Source organism: Anomaloglossus baeobatrachus, chromosome 7, assembly GCF_048569485.1.
Source record: "Anomaloglossus baeobatrachus isolate aAnoBae1 chromosome 7, aAnoBae1.hap1, whole genome shotgun sequence".
Taxonomy (NCBI): domain Eukaryota; kingdom Metazoa; phylum Chordata; class Amphibia; order Anura; family Aromobatidae; genus Anomaloglossus; species Anomaloglossus baeobatrachus.
Genome location: NC_134359.1, coordinates 9,546,427 through 9,565,152, shown reverse-complemented (window position 1 = coordinate 9,565,152; position 18,726 = coordinate 9,546,427). Strand labels below are relative to the sequence as shown.

General features: G+C 52.8%; 1 protein-coding gene across 1 annotated transcript in view; it reads left to right on the top strand.

Moving 5' to 3' along the window:
* GLI2 (GLI family zinc finger 2) overlaps positions 1-18,726 on the top strand; it is a 244,550-nt gene that overhangs the window by 211,277 nt on the left and 14,547 nt on the right. Inside the window, exons 9-11 of the mRNA XM_075317020.1 lie at positions 955-1,086; positions 7,649-7,798; positions 8,101-8,265. Coding sequence (XP_075173135.1) covers positions 955-1,086; positions 7,649-7,798; positions 8,101-8,265 — 447 coding nt within the window. The remainder of the gene's footprint in view (positions 1-954; positions 1,087-7,648; positions 7,799-8,100; positions 8,266-18,726) is intronic.

Genomic DNA, 18,726 nt, shown 5'->3' with positions numbered 1-18,726 from the left:
ATAATAATCCAGTGTCTGCACATGAGATAATAATGCAGTGTCTGCACATGAGATAATAATCCAGTGTCTGCACATGAGATAATAATCCAGTGTCTGCACATGAGATAATAATCCAGTGTCTGCACATGAGATAATAATCCAGTGTCTGCACATGAGATAATAATCCAGTGTCTGCACATGAGATAATTATCCAGTGTGTGCACATGAGATAATAATCCAGTGTCTGCACATGAGATAATAATCCAGTGTCTGCACATGAGATAATTATCCAGTGTGTGCACATGAGATAATAATCCAGTGTCTGCACATGAGATAATAATGCTGTCTGCACATGAGATAATAATCCAGTGTCTGCACATGAGATAATAATCCAGTGTCTGCACATGAGATAATAATCCAGTGTGTGCACATGAGATAATAATCCAGTGACTGCACATGAGATAATAATGCTGTGTCTGCACATGAGATAATAATCCAGTGTCTGCACATGAGATAATAATCCAGTGTCTGCACATGAGATAATAATCCAGTGTCTGCACATGAAATAATAATCCAATGTCTGCACATGAGATAATAATCCAGTGTCTGCACATGAGATAATAATCCAGTGTCTGCACATGAGATAATAATCCAGTGTCTGCACATGAGATAATAATGCAGTCTGTGCACATGAGATAATAATCCAGTGTCTGCACATGAGATAATAATCCAGTGTCTGCACATGAGATAATAATGCAGTCTGTGCACATGAGATAATAATCCAGTGTCTGCACATGAGATAATAATCCAGTGCCTCTGCCCGACTCTGCAGTGACTCTTTCTTTTGTAACTTTCTCGTCCTTCATTTATTGTTCCCTTGTTTATAGAATTGCTCTTTTATTTCATGTGATTTTCCACCATTAGGATTAACGCTTCCTCCTATCACTAATTTAACCCTTTTTATCCTCTTGGCAGGACCACATGACGGAGCTGAAAGACGACCTGGACCGAGAGGATTGTAAGCAAGAACCAGAGGTCATTTATGAAACCAACTGTCACTGGGAAAACTGCACCAAGGAGTTCGACACCCAAGACCAACTGGTTCATGTAAGTGTCCCCGAGACCCCCCCTGGAGTATATATGTGTGTCCATCGTCTGTGGCTCCAGGTGGATGCAGCAGATCCTTACACGCAGCTCGTGCTTTAACACATGGGAGGAACCTGCTCATTATCCTCCACAGATCCCACTGAGAAATGACACAGAGAAAAAGTATTGAACACATGAAGAAAGAGGTGCAAAAAACTGCGAAAGTCCTGACACCCGCTGAAATCTATCAGTAATTAGAAAGCAATCCGGCCACTTAGTGAGAAATAACATCATCTGGTTCAACTGATGGCCGATAAAAAGGTGTCTCATTACTAAAGTGCCTCACAAGAAACATCTCATGATGGGTAAGACTAGGGAGCTGTCTCAAGACCTTCACAACCTTATTGTTGTAAAACATACAGATGACATTGGTTACAGAAGAATGTCTAAACTGAAGATTCCAGTGCGCTCTGTTGGGGTCATAATCCAGAAGTGGAAAGATCATTTCACCATAAATCGGGAATGTGTCACATACATTTTTTAAATTAATTGAAACCAGATTGTAATAATTTTTTAAGACTGTGGATTATTGTGTTCCGTTTTCTGTACGTTTGAGACCCGCGCTGCGGACAGCTCCTTTCTCTGCACGGCTGCGAGTAAAACCCTCCGTTCCTCAAGCCTCATCGTTGTCTCCCATAGGGATGAATGGGAGGAATGAAGGCAGCGGCTGCCGTGGATTGTCAGCAGAATGTCGGCATTGCCGTCAGTGCCAAACTTCTGCTTGAAGATCCGCCATGTGAAATGGTCCTAATAATTATCCCATATGTCATGTATAGAGGATAAGTATTAGGTTACTAGGCCATCCCCTTTAAGACCGGTAACTCTACCTCATTGCAGGCAGCAGGGTTGAATGTAGTAGAAATTAGTAATTTGAAGGCATCAAACAAAGACGCCCTCCACACTGCACAAGAAGGGGCACAGGAAGAGTAGTGGGTGGGTGGTCGACGGGTCAGTGATGGGGGAATGGAAGGTCGGGTTCGCACCTCATCACTTTCGGGGCCTCAATTCCTGCATATAATGTGCCGCAAGAGCCCGGGGCGCACTGACAGTTCCGAAACAGCGGGCAGGCTGGCAATGTCTGACTTCACTGCCCGGGGCTGACTAAAGCAAAGTAAAGCGATTACCCCGGGCCACAGCGTGCCACGCAGTCTGCCATGCCATGTATGCAGCCCCCCCCCTCATTGCTTCTGCTCACCAGGACCCATACACCAGTAATGATAGCAATGCACTCCCCCTACATGGCCTGTATGCACGCTCCTGTATGCACGCTCCTGTATGCACGCTCCTGTATGCATGCTCACCATGCAAGACTAATATCTCACTATTTGAGGTATGGCACATTTTATCCATTTTTGCAGGATGTGTGTGGACCTTTTGAATTCAGGTGGTTAAATGGTGAGCCTGTCATGTGTTATGTACTCATAGTGCTAACTGACCCGCCTGGACCTGGTGTTGTGCGTCATTTATAGGCCATTATTCAGACACTGTGCGTCTCGTGTATCCGTGCGAGATGCACTTATATAGTGCTGTTTTGCCCGCCTGACCTGGGTTTCTGGCGTCATTTATAGGTCACAGTTCAGACACTGTGCATTTCACTCATTATATGATGGGCTCCCAGTGCAAGCCTTATTAGTGTGCATGTCTTATGCTAAGCAGCCGCCCCTCCCCCCTAATGTGGAGGTTGAGTGGCTGTGACATCAGCATCTTGCACCTCGGCTGCAGCCATCTTTATGAGGAAGGCTCACCACATTCTGTGTGTGCACATATCATTTGTCTTGGCTCCTTTTTGGTGTTTTTTTGATGTAGTTTTTTGTGGTTTTTCTAAGACTCCACTGATGAACAAAAAGTGGGTTCAAGTGCGTTTAAAGTTTTCTCAACCACATTTAGACAAATGTGTGAAACACTGGAGAATACAGTCTGGTCAGAGGAGGTCAAAACTGAACTCTTTAGAGGCCATAATACACACCATGTTTGGAGGCCAAAAGGTAAATCACCCCAAAAACCCCAACAGTGAAGTGTGGAGGTGGGAACATCATGGTGTGGGGCTGATTTTCAGCAGACGGCACTGGCAAACCATATAACTGAAGGAAGGATGAATGGAGAAATGTAGGGAGACATTCCAGATTAATATCTGCTGCCATCTACTAGGAGGATGAAGATGAAACGAAGGAGCACAGTTCAGCTGACAATGATCCCAAACACATGGCCAAGGAAAGAAAGTAAATCTGCTAGACTGGCCGAGCCGATCACCGGGGCTGAATCCAAGAGAAAATGTCTGGAAGGAACTAAATCTCAGAGGTCATAAAAGAATCCAGGACCTGCAGGATGAGAGGAGTGTGTGCAGAAGAAAGGGCCAAAATCCACCTGAGCAATGCAGGCGACTAGTGTTTCCATACAGGATGTGAGGAGTGTGTGCAGAAGAAAGGGCCAAAATCCACCTGAGCAATGCAGGGACTAGTGTCTCCATACAGGATGAGAGGAGTGTGTGCAGAAGAAAGGGCCAAAATCCACCTGAGCAATGCAGGCGACTAGTCTCCATACAGGATGTGAGGAGTGTGTGCAGAAGAAAGGGCCAAAATCCACCTGAGCAATGCAGGCGACTAGTGTCTCCATACAGGATGTGAGGAGTGTGCGCGGAAGAATGGGCCAAAATCCACCTGAGCAATGCAGGGACTAGTGTCTCCATACAGGATGTGAGGAGTGTGTGTGCGGAAGAATGGGCCAAAATCCACCTGAGCAATGCAGGTGACTAGTGTCTCCATACAGGATGTGAGGAGTGTGCGCGGAAGAATGGACCAAAATCCACCTGAGCAATGCAGGGACTAGTGTCTCCATACAGGATGTGAGGAGTGTGCGCGGAAGAATGGGCCAAAATCCACCTGAGCAATGCAGGCGACTAGTGTCTCCATACAGGATGTGAGGAGTGTGTGCGGAAGAATGGACCAAAATCCACCTGGGCAATGCAGGCGACTAGTGTCTCCATACAGGATGTGAGGAGTGTGTGTGGAAGAATGAACCAAAATCCACCTGAGCAATGCAGGCGACTAGTGTCTCCATACAGGATGTGAGGAGTGTGTGTGGAAGAATGGGCCAAAATCCACCTGAGCAATGCAGGCGACTAGTGTCTCCATACAGGATGTGAGGAGTGTGTGCGGAAGAATGGGCCAAAATCCCCCTGAGCAATGCAGGCGACCAGTGTCTCCATACAGGATGTGAGGAGTGTGTGCGGAAGAATGGGCCAAAATCCACCTGAGCAATGCAGGCGACTAGTGTCTCCATACAGGATGTGAGGAGTGTGTGCGGAAGAATGGACCAAAATCCACCTGGGCAATGCAGGCGACTAGTGTCTCCATACAGGATGTGAGGAGTGTGTGTGGAAGAATGAACCAAAATCCACCTGAGCAATGCAGGCGACTAGTGTCTCCATACAGGATGTGAGGAGTGTGTGCGGAAGAATGGACCAAAATCCACCTGAGCAATGCAGGCGACTAGTGTCTCCATACAGGATGTGAGGAGTGTGTGCGGAAGAATGGGCCAAAATCCCCCTGAGCAATGCAGGGGACTAGTGTCTCCATACAGGATGTGAGGAGTGTGTGCGGAAGAATGGGCCAAAATCCACCTGAGCAATGCAGGGGACTAGTGTCTCCATACAGGATGTGAGGAGTGTGTGTGCGGAAGAATGGGCCAAAATCCACCTGAGCAATGCAGGGGACTAGTGTCTCCATACAGGATGTGAGGAGTGTGTGCAGAAGAAAGGGCCAAAATCCACCTGAGCAATGCAGGCGACTAGTGTCTCCATACAGGATGTGAGGAGTGTGTGCGGAAGAATGGCCAAAATCCACCTGAGCAATGCAGGCGACTAGTGTCTCCATACAGGATGTGAGGAGTGTGTGCGGAAGAATGGGCCAAAATCCACCTGAGCAATGCAGGTACTAGTGTCTCCATACAGGATGTGAGGAGTGTGTGTGGAAGAATGGGCCAAAATCCACCTGAGCAATGCAGGTGACTAGTGTCTCCATACAGGATGTGAGGAGTGTGTGTGCGGAAGAATGGACCAAAATCCACCTGAGCAATGCAGGCGACTAGTGTCTCCATACAGGATGTGAGGAGTGTGTGTGCGGAAGAATGGACCAAAATCCACCTGAGCAATGCAGGCGACTAGTGTCTCCATACAGGATGTGAGGAGTGTGTGCGGAAGAATGGGCCAAAATCCACCTGAGCAATGCAGGTGACTAGTGTCTCCATACAGGATGTGAGGAGTGTGTGCGGAAGAATGGACCAAAATCCACCTGAGCAATGCAGGCGACTAGTGTCTCCATACAGGATGTGAGGAGTGTGTGCGGAAGAATGGGACAAAATCCACCTGAGCAATGCAGGTGACTAGTGTCTCCATACAGGATGTGAGGAGAGTGTGCGGAAGAATGGCCAAAATCCACCTGAGCAATGCAGGCGACTAGTGTCTCCATACAGGATGTGAGGAGTGTGTGCAGAAGAATGGACAAAATCCACCTGAGCAATGCAGGCGACTAGTGTCTCCATACAGGATGTGAGGAGTGTGTGCAGAAGAATGGACAAAATCCACCTGAGCAATGCAGGCGACTAGTGTCTCCATACAGGATGTGAGGAGTGTGTGCAGAAGAATGGACCAAAATCCACCTGAGCAATGCAGGCGACTAGTGTCTCCATACAGGATGTGAGGAGTGTGTGCAGAAGAATGGGCCAAAATCCACCTGAGTAATGCAGGTGACTAGTGTCTCCATACAGGATGTGAGGAGTGTGTGCGCGGAAGAATGGGCCAAAATCCACCTGAGCAATGCAGGCGACTAGTGTCTCCATACAGGATGTGAGGAGTGTGTGCGGAAGAATGGCCAAAATCCACCTGAGCAATGCAGGCGACTAGTGTCTCCATACAGGATGTGAGGAGTGTGTGCGGAAGAATGGGCCAAACTCCACCTGAGCAATGCAGGCGACTAGTGTCTCCATACAGGATGTGAGGAGTGTGCGCGGAAGAATGGGCCAAAATCCACCTGAGCAATGCAGGCGACTAGTGTCTCCATACAGGATGTGAGGAGTGTGTGTGGGAGAATGGGCCAAAATCCACCTGAGCAATGCAGGCGACTAGTGTCTCCATACAGGATGTGAGGAGCGTGTGCAGAAGAATGGGCCAAAATCCACCTGAGCAATGCAGGCGACTAGTGTCTCCATACAGGATGTGAGGAGTGTGTGCGGAAGAATGGGCCAAAATCCACCTGAGCAATGCAGGTGACTAGTGTCTCCATACAGGATGTGAGGAGTGTGTGCAGAAGAATGGACCAAAATCCACCTGAGCAATGCAGGCGACTAGTGTCTCCATACAGGATGTGAGGAGTGTGTGTGCGGAAGAATGGACCAAAATCCACCTGAGCAATGCAGGCGACTAGTGTCTCCATACAGGATGTGAGGAGTGTGTGCGGAAGAATGGACCAAAATCCACCTGAGCAATGCAGGTGACTAGTGTCTCCATACAGGATGTGAGGAGTGTGTGCGGAAGAATGGACCAAAATCCACCTGAGCAATGCAGGCGACTAGTGTCTCCATACAGAATGTGAGGAGTGTGTGCAGAAGAATGGACCAAAATCCACCTGAGCAATGCAGGCGACTAGTGTCTCCATACAGAATGTGAGGAGTGTGTGCGGAAGAATGGACCAAAATCCACCTGAGCAATGCAGGTGACTAGTGTCTCCATACAGGATGTGAGGAATGTGTGCAGAAGAATGGACCAAAATCCACCTGAGCAATGCAGGCGACTAGTGTCTCCATACAGGATGTGAGGAGTGTGTGTGCGGAAGAATGGGCCAAAATCCACCTGAGCAATGCAGGCGACTAGTGTCTCCATACAGGATGTGAGGAGTGTGTGCGGAAGAATGGGCCAAAATCCACCTGAGCAATGCAGGTGACTAGTGTCTCCATACAGGCTGTGAGGAGTGTGTGCGGAAGAATGGGCCAAAATCCACCTGAGCAATGCAGGCGACTAGTGTCTCCATACAGGATGTGAGGAGTGTGTGCAGAAGAATGGGCCAAAATCCACCTGAGCAATGCAGGCGACTAGTGTCTCCATACAGGAGGCGTCTGGAGCTTCATCACCAACAAAGGAGAATGTACCAAGTATTAAATACATTTCAGTAACGTGTTCAATACTTTTTCCCGGTGTCATGTCTCATTATTGGATGGGTTGTTACTGACATCTTGTGTGAAATTTATGTCAATAGCAGCTTTAGAAATACATTTACTTGGAGAATTGGTGACGTGTTCAATACTTGTTTCCTCTGCTGTATGTATATATATTATATGTACTGTATATATATTTATGCATAACTCCGCGTGTGCCGCATACATGCAGATTTATTGGGGGATGGTGAGAGGATAGCCTGTGTAGCTTGCACGTTTCTATGCTGGTGCAGGTCGGTATAGGTGGGTGATATTCCCATATTTGATGTATATGCCGCCCCGGTCTGATAATCCTCTTCCCCGGTTCCCGCTGCAGCACATCAATAACGAGCACATTCACGGGGAGCGGAAGGAGTTTGTGTGCCGCTGGCAGGATTGCACGCGGGAGCAGAAGCCGTTTAAGGCGCAGTACATGCTGGTGGTTCACATGAGGAGACATACGGGAGAAAAGCCTCATAAATGCACGGTAAGCTGCCGCAGAAGTGCCGATGTCAGCAGCTGCGACCGGCCGCCCATAAATAGTGTCTGACACTGCCCCCCAAGGGACCCCGCTAACCACTATACTTACTGCACCTCCGAGGAGGTCCTGGGGGGCTGCCGCCAAAAAGTGCTGCTCTTAGCGACTGCTTGTAACATGTAGCAATGAAATGTATCACGTGGGGGACAATCGCGGGGGAGACTTTGGGGTCTGTAGAGCGGACGCGCCTCTTCCAGGCAATGTTTCTTTTCGGGGGGTTGATACATTGTTTCTTCCACTTTTTTCCGCAGTTTGAAGGCTGCTTTAAAGCTTATTCCAGACTGGAAAACCTGAAGACGCATCTGCGCTCGCACACCGGGGAGAAGCCGTACGTGTGCGAGCACGAGGGCTGCAACAAGGCGTTCTCCAACGCGTCCGACCGCGCCAAGCATCAGAACCGGACTCATTCCAACGAGGTGCGGGCCGCTCTGCTGACACGCGGGATTTTACACCTCGCGGCGACTCATAAAGAGAAAACACACGGCTTGTTATACAATTTATTTTGCCAGAACGCCAAACCGCATCAGCGCAGCCCCCGACCGTTCCTCTGCGCCCTAAAGTGAAAGCAGATGTGGGTTTGGCGCGTTGATTCCACAAAGGTGTGGACTATAAAACCAGTCTGGTCTGAGCCGAGGAAATGGGAAGCACCTGTGCTGCAGAGCTGGAATCTGGCGGCTTTTATACTTACACCACGTGCAACGTGCAGACCCCTCCGGCCGCCCCTGGCCCGACGCACACACATAGCATGAAGTTTTATGGCCTCAATAGACACATGGAGCCCAGCAGTGTTAGTTATTAGCGGAAAGATGGAAACCAGAGCCGCAGCGGAGTGGCACTCAGTGCAGCAGACGTCAGCAGGGAGCGGCCACATTCAGTCACCGTCCTCTTCAGTGCAGCAGACGTCAGCAGGGAGCGGTCACATTCAGTCACTGTCCTCTTCAGTGCAGCAGACGTCAGCAGGGAGCGGCCACATTCAGTCACTGTCCTCTTCAGTGCAGCAGACGTCAGCAGGGAGCGGTCACATTCAGTCACTGTCCTCTTCAGTGCAGCAGATGTGAGCAGGGAGCGGTCACATTCAGTCACTGTCCTCTTCAGTGCAGCAGACGTCAGCAGGGAGCGGCCACATTCAGTCACTGTCCTCTTCAGTGCAGCAGACGTGAGCAGGGAGCGGCCACATTCAGTCACTGTCCTCTTCAGTGCAGCAGACGTCAGCAGGGAGCGGTCACATTCAGTCACTGTCCTCTTCAGTGCAGCAGATGTGAGCAGGGAGCGGTCACATTCAGTCACTGTCCTCTTCAGTGCAGCAGACGTCAGCAGGGAGCGGCCACATTCAGTCACTGTCCTCTTCAGTGCAGCAGACGTGAGCAGGGAGCGGCCACATTCAGTCACTGTCCTCTTCAGTGCAGCAGACGTCAGCAGGGAGCGGCCACATTCAGTCACCGTCCTCTTCAGTGCAGCAGACGTCAGCAGGGAGCGGTCACATTCAGTCACTGTCCTCTTCAGTGCAGCAGACGTCAGCAGGGAGCGGCCACATTCAGTCACTGTCCTCTTCAGTGCAGCAGACGTCAGCAGGGAGCGGTCACATTCAGTCACTGTCCCCTTCAGTGCAGCAGATGTGAGCAGGGAGCGGTCACATTCAGTCATTGTCCTCTTCAGTGCAGCAGATGTGAGCAGGGAGCGGTCACATTCAGTCATTGTCCTCTTCAGTGCAGCAGATGTGAGCAGGGAGCGGTCACATTCAGTCACTGTCCTCTTCAGTGCAGCAGATGTGAGCAGAGAGCGGTCACATTCAGTCACTGTCCCCTTCAGTGCAGCAGATGTGAGCAGAGAGCGGTCACATTCAGTCACTGTCCTCTTCAGTGCAGCAGATGTGAGCAGAGAGCGGTCACATTCAGTCACTGTCCTCTTCAGTGGAGCAGACATCAGCAGGGAGCGGTCACATTCAGTCACTGTCCTCTTCAGTGCAGCAGACGTCAGCAGGGAGCGGTCACATTCAGTCACTGTCCCCTTCAGTGCAGCAGATGTGAGCAGGGAGCGGTCACATTCAGTCATTGTCCTCTTCAGTGCAGCAGATGTGAGCAGGGAGCGGTCACATTCAGTCACTGTCCCCTTCAGTGCAGCAGATGTGAGCAGGGAGCGGTCACATTCAGTCACTGTCCCCTTCAGTGCAGCAGATGTGAGCAGGGAGCGGTCACATTCAGTCACTGTCCCCTTCAGTGCAGCAGACGTCAGCAGGGAGCGGTCACATTCAGTCACTGTCCCCTTCAGTGCAGCAGATGTGAGCAGGGAGCGGTCACATTCAGTCACCATCCTCTTCAGTGCAGCAGACGTCAGCAGGGAGCGGCCACATTCAGTCACTGTCCTCTTCAGTGCAGCAGACGTCAGCAGGGAGCGGCCACATTCAGTCACTGTCCTCTTCAGTGCAGCAGATGTGAGCAGGGAGCGGTCACATTCAGTCACTGTCCTCTTCAGTGCAGCAGATGTGAGCAGGGAGCGGCCACATTCAGTCACTGTCCTCTTCAGTGCAGCAGACGTGAGCAGGGAGCGGTCACATTCAGTCACCGTCCTCTTCAGTGCAGCAGACGTCAGCAGGGAGCGGTCACATTCAGTCACTGTCCTCTTCAGTGCAGCAGACGTCAGCAGGGAGCGGTCACATTCAGTCACTGTCCCCTTCAGTGCAGCAGATGTGAGCAGGGAGCGGTCACATTCAGTCATTGTCCTCTTCAGTGCAGCAGATGTGAGCAGGGAGCGGTCACATTCAGTCATTGTCCTCTTCAGTGCAGCAGATGTGAGCAGGGAGCGGTCACATTCAGTCACTGTCCTCTTCAGTGCAGCAGATGTGAGCAGAGAGCGGTCACATTCAGTCACTGTCCCCTTCAGTGCAGCAGATGTGAGCAGAGAGCGGTCACATTCAGTCACTGTCCTCTTCAGTGCAGCAGATGTGAGCAGAGAGCGGTCACATTCAGTCACTGTCCTCTTCAGTGGAGCAGACATCAGCAGGGAGCGGTCACATTCAGTCACTGTCCTCTTCAGTGCAGCAGACGTCAGCAGGGAGCGGTCACATTCAGTCACTGTCCCCTTCAGTGCAGCAGATGTGAGCAGGGAGCGGTCACATTCAGTCATTGTCCTCTTCAGTGCAGCAGATGTGAGCAGGGAGCGGTCACATTCAGTCACTGTCCCCTTCAGTGCAGCAGATGTGAGCAGGGAGCGGTCACATTCAGTCACTGTCCCCTTCAGTGCAGCAGACGTCAGCAGGGAGCGGTCACATTCAGTCACTGTCCCCTTCAGTGCAGCAGATGTGAGCAGGGAGCGGTCACATTCAGTCACTGTCCTCTTCAGTGCAGCAGACGTCAGCAGGGAGCGGCCACATTCAGTCACCGTCCTCTTCAGTGCAGCAGACGTGAGCAGGGAGCGGTCACATTCAGTCACTGTCCCCTTCAGTGCAGCAGATGTGAGCAGGGAGCGGTCACATTCAGTCATTGTCCTCTTCAGTGCAGCAGATGTGAGCAGGGAGCGGTCACATTCAGTCACTGTCCCCTTCAGTGCAGCAGACGTCAGCAGGGAGCGGTCACATTCAGTCATTGTCCTCTTCAGTGCAGCAGATGTGAGCAGGGAGCGGTCACATTCAGTCACTGTCCCCTTCAGTGCAGCAGACGTCAGCAGGGAGCGGTCACATTCAGTCATTGTCCTCTTCAGTGCAGCAGACGTCAGCAGGGAGCGGCCACATTCAGTCACCGTCCTCTTCAGTGCAGCAGACGTGAGCAGGGAGCGGTCACATTCAGTCACTGTCCCCTTCAGTGCAGCAGATGTGAGCAGGGAGCGGTCACATTCAGTCATTGTCCTCTTCAGTGCAGCAGATGTGAGCAGGGAGCGGTCACATTCAGTCACTGTCCCCTTCAGTGCAGCAGACGTCAGCAGGGAGCGGTCACATTCAGTCATTGTCCTCTTCAGTGCAGCAGATGTGAGCAGGGAGCGGTCACATTCAGTCACTGTCCCCTTCAGTGCAGCAGACGTCAGCAGGGAGCGGTCACATTCAGTCATTGTCCTCTTCAGTGCAGCAGACGTCAGCAGGGAGCGGCCACATTCAGTCACTGTCCCCTTCAGTGCAGCAGACGTGAGCAGGGAGCGGTCACATTCAGTCACTGTCCCCTTCAGTGCAGCAGATGTGAGCAGGGAGCGGTCACATTCAGTCATTGTCCTCTTCAGTGCAGCAGATGTGAGCAGGGAGCAGCCACATTCAGTCACTGTCCTCTTCAGTGCAGCAGACGTCAGCAGGGAGCGGCCACATTCAGTCACTGTCCTCTTCAGTGCAGCAGACGTGAGTAGGGAGCGGTCACATTCAGTCACTGTCCTCTTCAGTGCAGCAGACGTCAGCAGGGAGCGGCCACATTCAGTCACTGTCCTCTTCAGTGCAGCAGACGTCAGCAGGGAGCGGCCACATTCAGTCACTGTCCTCTTCAGTGCAGCAGACGTGAGTAGGGAGCGGTCACATTCAGTCACCATCCTCTTCAGTGCAGCAGATGTGAGCAGGGAGCGGCCACATTCAGTCACTGTCCTCTTCAGTGCAGCAGACGTGAGCAGGGAGCGGTCACATTCAGTCACTGTCCTCTTCAGTGCAGCAGACGTGAGCAGGGAGCGGCCACATTCAGTCACTGTCCTCTTCAGTGCAGCAGATGTGAGCAGGGAGCGGTCACATTCAGTCACTGTCCTCTTCAGTGCAGCAGATGTGAGCAGAGAGCGGTCACATTCAGTCACTGTCCTCTTCAGTGCAGCAGATGTGAGCAGGGAGCGGTCACATTCAGTCACTGTCCCCTTCAGTGCAGCAGACGTCAGCAGGGAGCGGTCACATTCAGTCATTGTCCTCTTCAGTGCAGCAGATGTGAGCAGGGAGCGGTCACATTCAGTCACTGTCCCCTTCAGTGCAGCAGACGTCAGCAGGGAGCGGCCACATTCAGTCACTGTCCTCTTCAGTGCAGCAGACGTCAGCAGGGAGCGGCCACATTCAGTCACTGTCCTCTTCAGTGCAGCAGACGTGAGTAGGGAGCGGTCACATTCAGTCACCATCCTCTTCAGTGCAGCAGATGTGAGCAGGGAGCGGCCACATTCAGTCACTGTCCTCTTCAGTGCAGCAGACGTGAGCAGGGAGCGGTCACATTCAGTCACTGTCCTCTTCAGTGCAGCAGACGTGAGCAGGGAGCGGCCACATTCAGTCACTGTCCTCTTCAGTGCAGCAGATGTGAGCAGGGAGCGGTCACATTCAGTCACTGTCCTCTTCAGTGCAGCAGATGTGAGCAGAGAGCGGTCACATTCAGTCACTGTCCTCTTCAGTGCAGCAGATGTGAGCAGGGAGCGGTCACATTCAGTCACTGTCCTCTTCAGTGCAGCAGATGTGAGCAGAGAGCGGTCACATTCAGTCACTGTCCTCTTCAGTGCAGCAGATGTGAGCAGGGAGCGGTCACATTCAGTCACTGTCCTCTTCAGTGCAGCAGATGTGAGCAGAGAGCGGTCACATTCAGTCACTGTCCTCTTCAGTGCAGCAGACGTGAGCAGGGAGCGGTCACATTCAGTCACTGTCCTCTTCAGTGCAGCAGATGTGAGCAGAGAGCGGTCACATTCAGTCACTGTCCTCTTCAGTGCAGCAGATGTGAGCAGGGAGCGGTCACATTCAGTCACTGTCCTCTTCAGTGCAGCAGACGTGAGCAGGGAGCGGTCACATTCAGTCACTGTCCTCTTCAGTGCAGCAGATGTGAGCAGAGAGCGGTCACATTCAGTCACTGTCCTCTTCAGTGCAGCAGACGTGAGCAGGGAGCGGTCACATTCAGTCACTGTCCTCTTCAGTGCAGCAGACGTCAGCAGAGAGCGGCCACATTCAGTCACTGTCCTCTTCAGTGCAGCAGATGTGAGCAGGAAGCGGTCACATTCAGTCACCATCCTCCTCAGTGCAGCAGATGTCAGCAGGGAGCGGTCACATTCAGTCACCATCCTCCTCAGTGCAGCAGATGTCAGCAGGGAGCGGTCACATTCAGTCACTGTCCTCTTCAGTGCAGCAGACGTGAGCAGGGAGCGGTCACATTCAGTCACTGTCCTCTTCAGTGCAGCAGACATCAGCAGGGAGCGGTCACATTCAGTCACCATCCTCTTCAGTGCAGCAGACGTGAGCAAGGAGCGGTCACATTCAGTCACCGTCCTCTTCAGTGCAGCAGACGTGAGCAGGGAGCGGCCACATTCAGTCACCGTCCTCTTCAGTGCAGCAGACGTCAGCAGGGAGCGGCCACATTCAGTCACTGTCCTCTTCAGTGCAGCAGACATCAGCAGGGAGCGGTCACATTCAGTCACTGTCCTCTTCAGTGCAGCAGACGTGAGCAGGGAGCGGTCACATTCAGTCACTGTCCTCTTCAGTGCAGCAGACGTCAGCAGGGAGCGGCCACATTCAGTCACTGTCCTCTTCAGTGCAGCAGACATCAGCAGGGAGCGGCCACATTCAGTCACTGTCCTCTTCAGTGCAGCAGACGTGAGCAGGGAGCGGCCACATTCAGTCACTGTCCTCTTCAGTGCAGCAGACGTCAGCAGGGAGCGGCCACATTCAGTCACTGTCCTCTTCAGTGCAGCAGATGTGAGCAAGCAGCGGTCACATTCAGTCACTGTCCTCTTCAGTGCAGCAGACATCAGCAGGGAGCGGTCACATTCAGTCACTGTCCTCTTCAGTGCAGCAGACGTGAGCAGGGAGCGGCCACATTCAGTCACTGTCCTCTTCAGTGCAGCAGACGTGAGCAGGGAGCGGTCACATTCAGTCACCGTCCTCTTCAGTGCAGCAGACGTGAGCAGGGAGCGGTCACATTCAGTCACTGTCCTCTTCAGTGCAGCAGACGTGAGCAGGGAGCGGCCACATTCAGTCACTGTCCTCTTCAGTGCAGCAGACGTGAGCAGGGAGCGGCCACATTCAGTCACTGTCCTCTTCAGTGCAGCAGACGTCAGCAGGGAGCAGCCACATTCAGTCACTGTCCTCTTCAGTGCAGCAGACGTGAGCAGGGAGCGGCCACATTCAGTCACTGTCCTCTTCAGTGCAGCAGACGTCAGCAGGGAGCAGCCACATTCAGTCACTGTCCTCTTCAGTGCAGCAGACATGAGCAGGGAGCGGTCACATTCAGTCACTGTCCTCTTCAGTGCAGCAGACGTGAGCAGGGAGCGGCCACATTCAGTCACTGTCCTCTTCAGTGCAGCAGATGTGAGCAGGGAGCAGCCACATTCAGTCACTGTCCTCTTCAGTGCAGCAGATGTGAGCAGGGAGCGGTCACATTCAGTCACTGTCCTCTTCAGTGCAGCAGACGTGAGCAGGAAGCGGTCACATTCAGTCACTGTCCTCTTCAGTGCAGCAGATGTGAGCAGGGAGCGGTCACATTCAGTCACTGTCCTCTTCAGTGCAGCAGACATGAGCAGGAAGCGGTCACATTCAGTCACTGTCCTCTTCAGTGCAGCAGACATCAGCAGGGAGCGGTCACATTCAGTCACTGTCCTCTTCATTGCAGCAGACGTGAGCAGGGAGCGGTCACATTCAGTCATCATCCTCTTCATTGCAGCAGACGTGAGCAGGGAGCGGTCACATTCAGTCACCGTCCTCTTCAGTGCAGCAGACGTGAGCAGGGAGCGGTCACATTCAGTCACTGTCCTCTTCAGTGCAGCAGACGTGAGCAGGGAGCGGTCACATTCAGTCACCGTCCTCTTCAGTGCAGCAGACGTGAGCAGGGAGAGGTCACATTCAGTCACTGTCCTCTTCAGTGCAGCAGACGTCAGCAGGGAGCGGTCACATTCAGTCACCGTCCTCTTCAGTGCAGCAGACGTGAGCAGGGAGAGGTCACATTCAGTCACTGTCCTCTTCAGTGCAGCAGACGTGAGCAGGGAGCGGTCACATTCAGTCACTGTCCTCTTCAGTGCAGTAGACGTGAGCAGGGAGCGGTCACATTCAGTCACTGTCCTCTTCAGTGCAGCAGACGTGAGCAGGGAGCGGTCACATTCAGTCACTGTCCTCTTCAGTGCAGCAGACGTGAGCAGGGAGCGGCCACATTCAGTCACTGTCCTCTTCAGTGCAGTAGACGTGAGCAGGGAGCGGTCACATTCAGTCACTGTCCTCTTCAGTGCAGCAGACGTGAGCAGGGAGCGGTCACATTCAGTCACTGTCCTCTTCAGTGCAGCAAACGTGAGCAGGGAGCGGTCACATTCAGTCTCTGTCATCTTCAGTGCAGCAGACGTGAGCAGGGAGCGGCCACATTCAGTCACTGTCCTCTTCAGTGCAGCAGACGTGAGCAGGGAGCGGTCACATTCAGTCACTGTCCTCTTCAGTGCAGCAGACGTGAGCAGGGAGCGGCCACATTCAGTCACTGTCCTCTTCAGTGCAGCAGACGTGAGCAGGGAGCGGTCACATTCAGTCTCTGTCATCTTCAGTGCAGCAGACGTGAGCAGGGAGCGGCCACATTCAGTCACTGTCCTCTTCAGTGCAGCAGATGTGAGCAGGGAGCGGTCACATTCAGTCACTGTCCTCTTCAGTGCAGCAGATATGAGCAGGGAGCGGTCACATCCAGTCATTGTCCTCTTCAGTGCAGCAGACGTGAGCAGGGAGCGGTCACATTCAGTCACTGTCCTCTTCAGTGCAGCAGACGTGAGCAGGGAGCGGTCACATTCAGTCACTGTCCTCTTCAGTGCAGCAGACGTGAGCAAGGAGCGGTCACATTCAGTCACCATCCTCCTCAGTGCAGCAGACGTGAGCAGGGAGCGGTCACATTCAGTCACTGTCCTCTTCAGTGCAGCAGACATCAGCAGGGAGCGGTCACATTCAGTCACTGTCCTCTTCAGTGCAGCAGACGTCAGCAGGGAGCGGTCACATTCAGTCACCATCCTCTTCAGTGCAGCAGACGTCAGCAGGGAGCGGTCACATTCAGTCACCATCCTCTTCAGTGCAGCAGACGTGAGCAAGGAGCGGTCACATTCAGTCACTGTCCTCTTCAGTGCAGCAGACGTGAGCAGGGAGCGGCCACATTCAGTCACTGTCCTCTTCAGTGCAGCAGACGTGAGCAAGGAGCGGTCACATTCAGTCACCATCCTCTTCAGTGCAGCAGACGTGAGCAGGGAGCGGCCACATTCAGTCACTGTCCTCTTCAGTGCAGCAGACGTGAGCAGGGAGCGGCCACATTCAGTCACTGTCCTCTTCAGTGCAGCAGACGTGAGCAGGGAGCGGCCACATTCAGTCACTGTCCTCTTCAGTGCAGCAGACGTCAGCAGGGAGCAGCCACATTCAGTCACTGTCCTCTTCAGTGCAGCAGACGTGAGCAGGGAGCGGCCACATTCAGTCACTGTCCTCTTCAGTGCAGCAGATGTGAGCAGGGAGCGGTCACATTCAGTCACTGTCCTCTTCAGTGCAGCAGACATCAGCAGGGAGCGGTCACATTCAGTCATCATCCTCTTCATTGCAGCAGACGTGAGCAGGGAGCGGTCACATTCAGTCACCGTCCTCTTCAGTGCAGCAGACATCAGCAGGGAGCGGCCACATTCAGTCACTGTCCTCTTCAGTGCAGCAGACGTCAGCAGGGAGCGGTCACATTCAGTCACTGTCCTCTTCAGTGCAGCAGACGTGAGCAGGGAGCGGTCACATTCAGTCACTGTCCTCTTCAGTGCAGCAGACGTGAGCAGGGAGCGGTCACATTCAGTCACCGTCCTCTTCAGTGCAGCAGACGTCAGCAGGAAGCGGTCACATTCAGTCACCATCCTCTTCAGTGCAGCAGACGTGAGCAGGGAGCGGTCACATTCAGTCACTATCCTCTTCAGTGCAGCAGACGTCAGCAGGGAGCGGTCACATTCAGTCACTGTCCTCTTCAGTGCAGCAGATGTCAGCAGGGAGCGGTCACATTCAGTCACTGTCCTCTTCAGTGCAGCAGACGTCAGCAGGGAGCGGTCACATTCAGTCACCGTCCTCTTCAGTGCAGCAGATGTGAGCAGGGAGCGGTCACATTCAGTCACTGTCTTCTTCAGTGCAGCAGATGTGAGCAGGGAGCGGTCACATTCAGTCTCTGTCCTCTTCAGTGCAGCAGACGTCAGCAGGGAGCGGTCACATTCAGTCACTATCCTCTTCAGTGCAGCAGACGTGAGCAGGGAGAGGTCACATTCAGTCACTGTCCTCTTCAGTGCAGCAGACGTCAGCAGGGAGCGGCCACATTCAGTCACTGTCCTCTTCAGTGCAGTAGACGTGAGCAGGGAGCGGTCACATTCAGTCACTGTCCTCTTCAGTGCAGCAGACGTGAGCAGGGAGAGGTCACATTCAGTCACTGTCCTCTTCAGTGCAGCAGACGTCAGCAGGGAGCAGCCACATTCAGTCACTGTCCTCTTCAGTGCAGTAGACGTGAGCAGGGAGCGGTCACATTCAGTCACTGTCCTCTTCAGTGCAGCAGACGTGAGCAGGGAGCGGTCACATTCAGTCACTGTCCTCTTCAGTGCAGCAGACGTGAGCAGGGAGCGGTCACATTCAGTCACTGTCCTCTTCAGTGCAGCAGATGTGAGCAGGGAGCGGTCACATTCAGTCTCTGTCCTCTTCAGTGCAGCAGACGTCAGCAGGGAGCGGTCACATTCAGTCACTATCCTCTTCAGTGCAGCAGACGTGAGCAGGGAGAGGTCACATTCAGTCACTGTCCTCTTCAGTGCAGCAGACGTCAGCAGGGAGCGGCCACATTCAGTCACTGTCCTCTTCAGTGCAGTAGACGTGAGCAGGGAGCGGTCACATTCAGTCACTGTCCTCTTCAGTGCAGCAGACGTGAGCAGGGAGAGGTCACATTCAGTCACTGTCCTCTTCAGTGCAGCAGACGTCAGCAGGGAGCAGCCACATTCAGTCACTG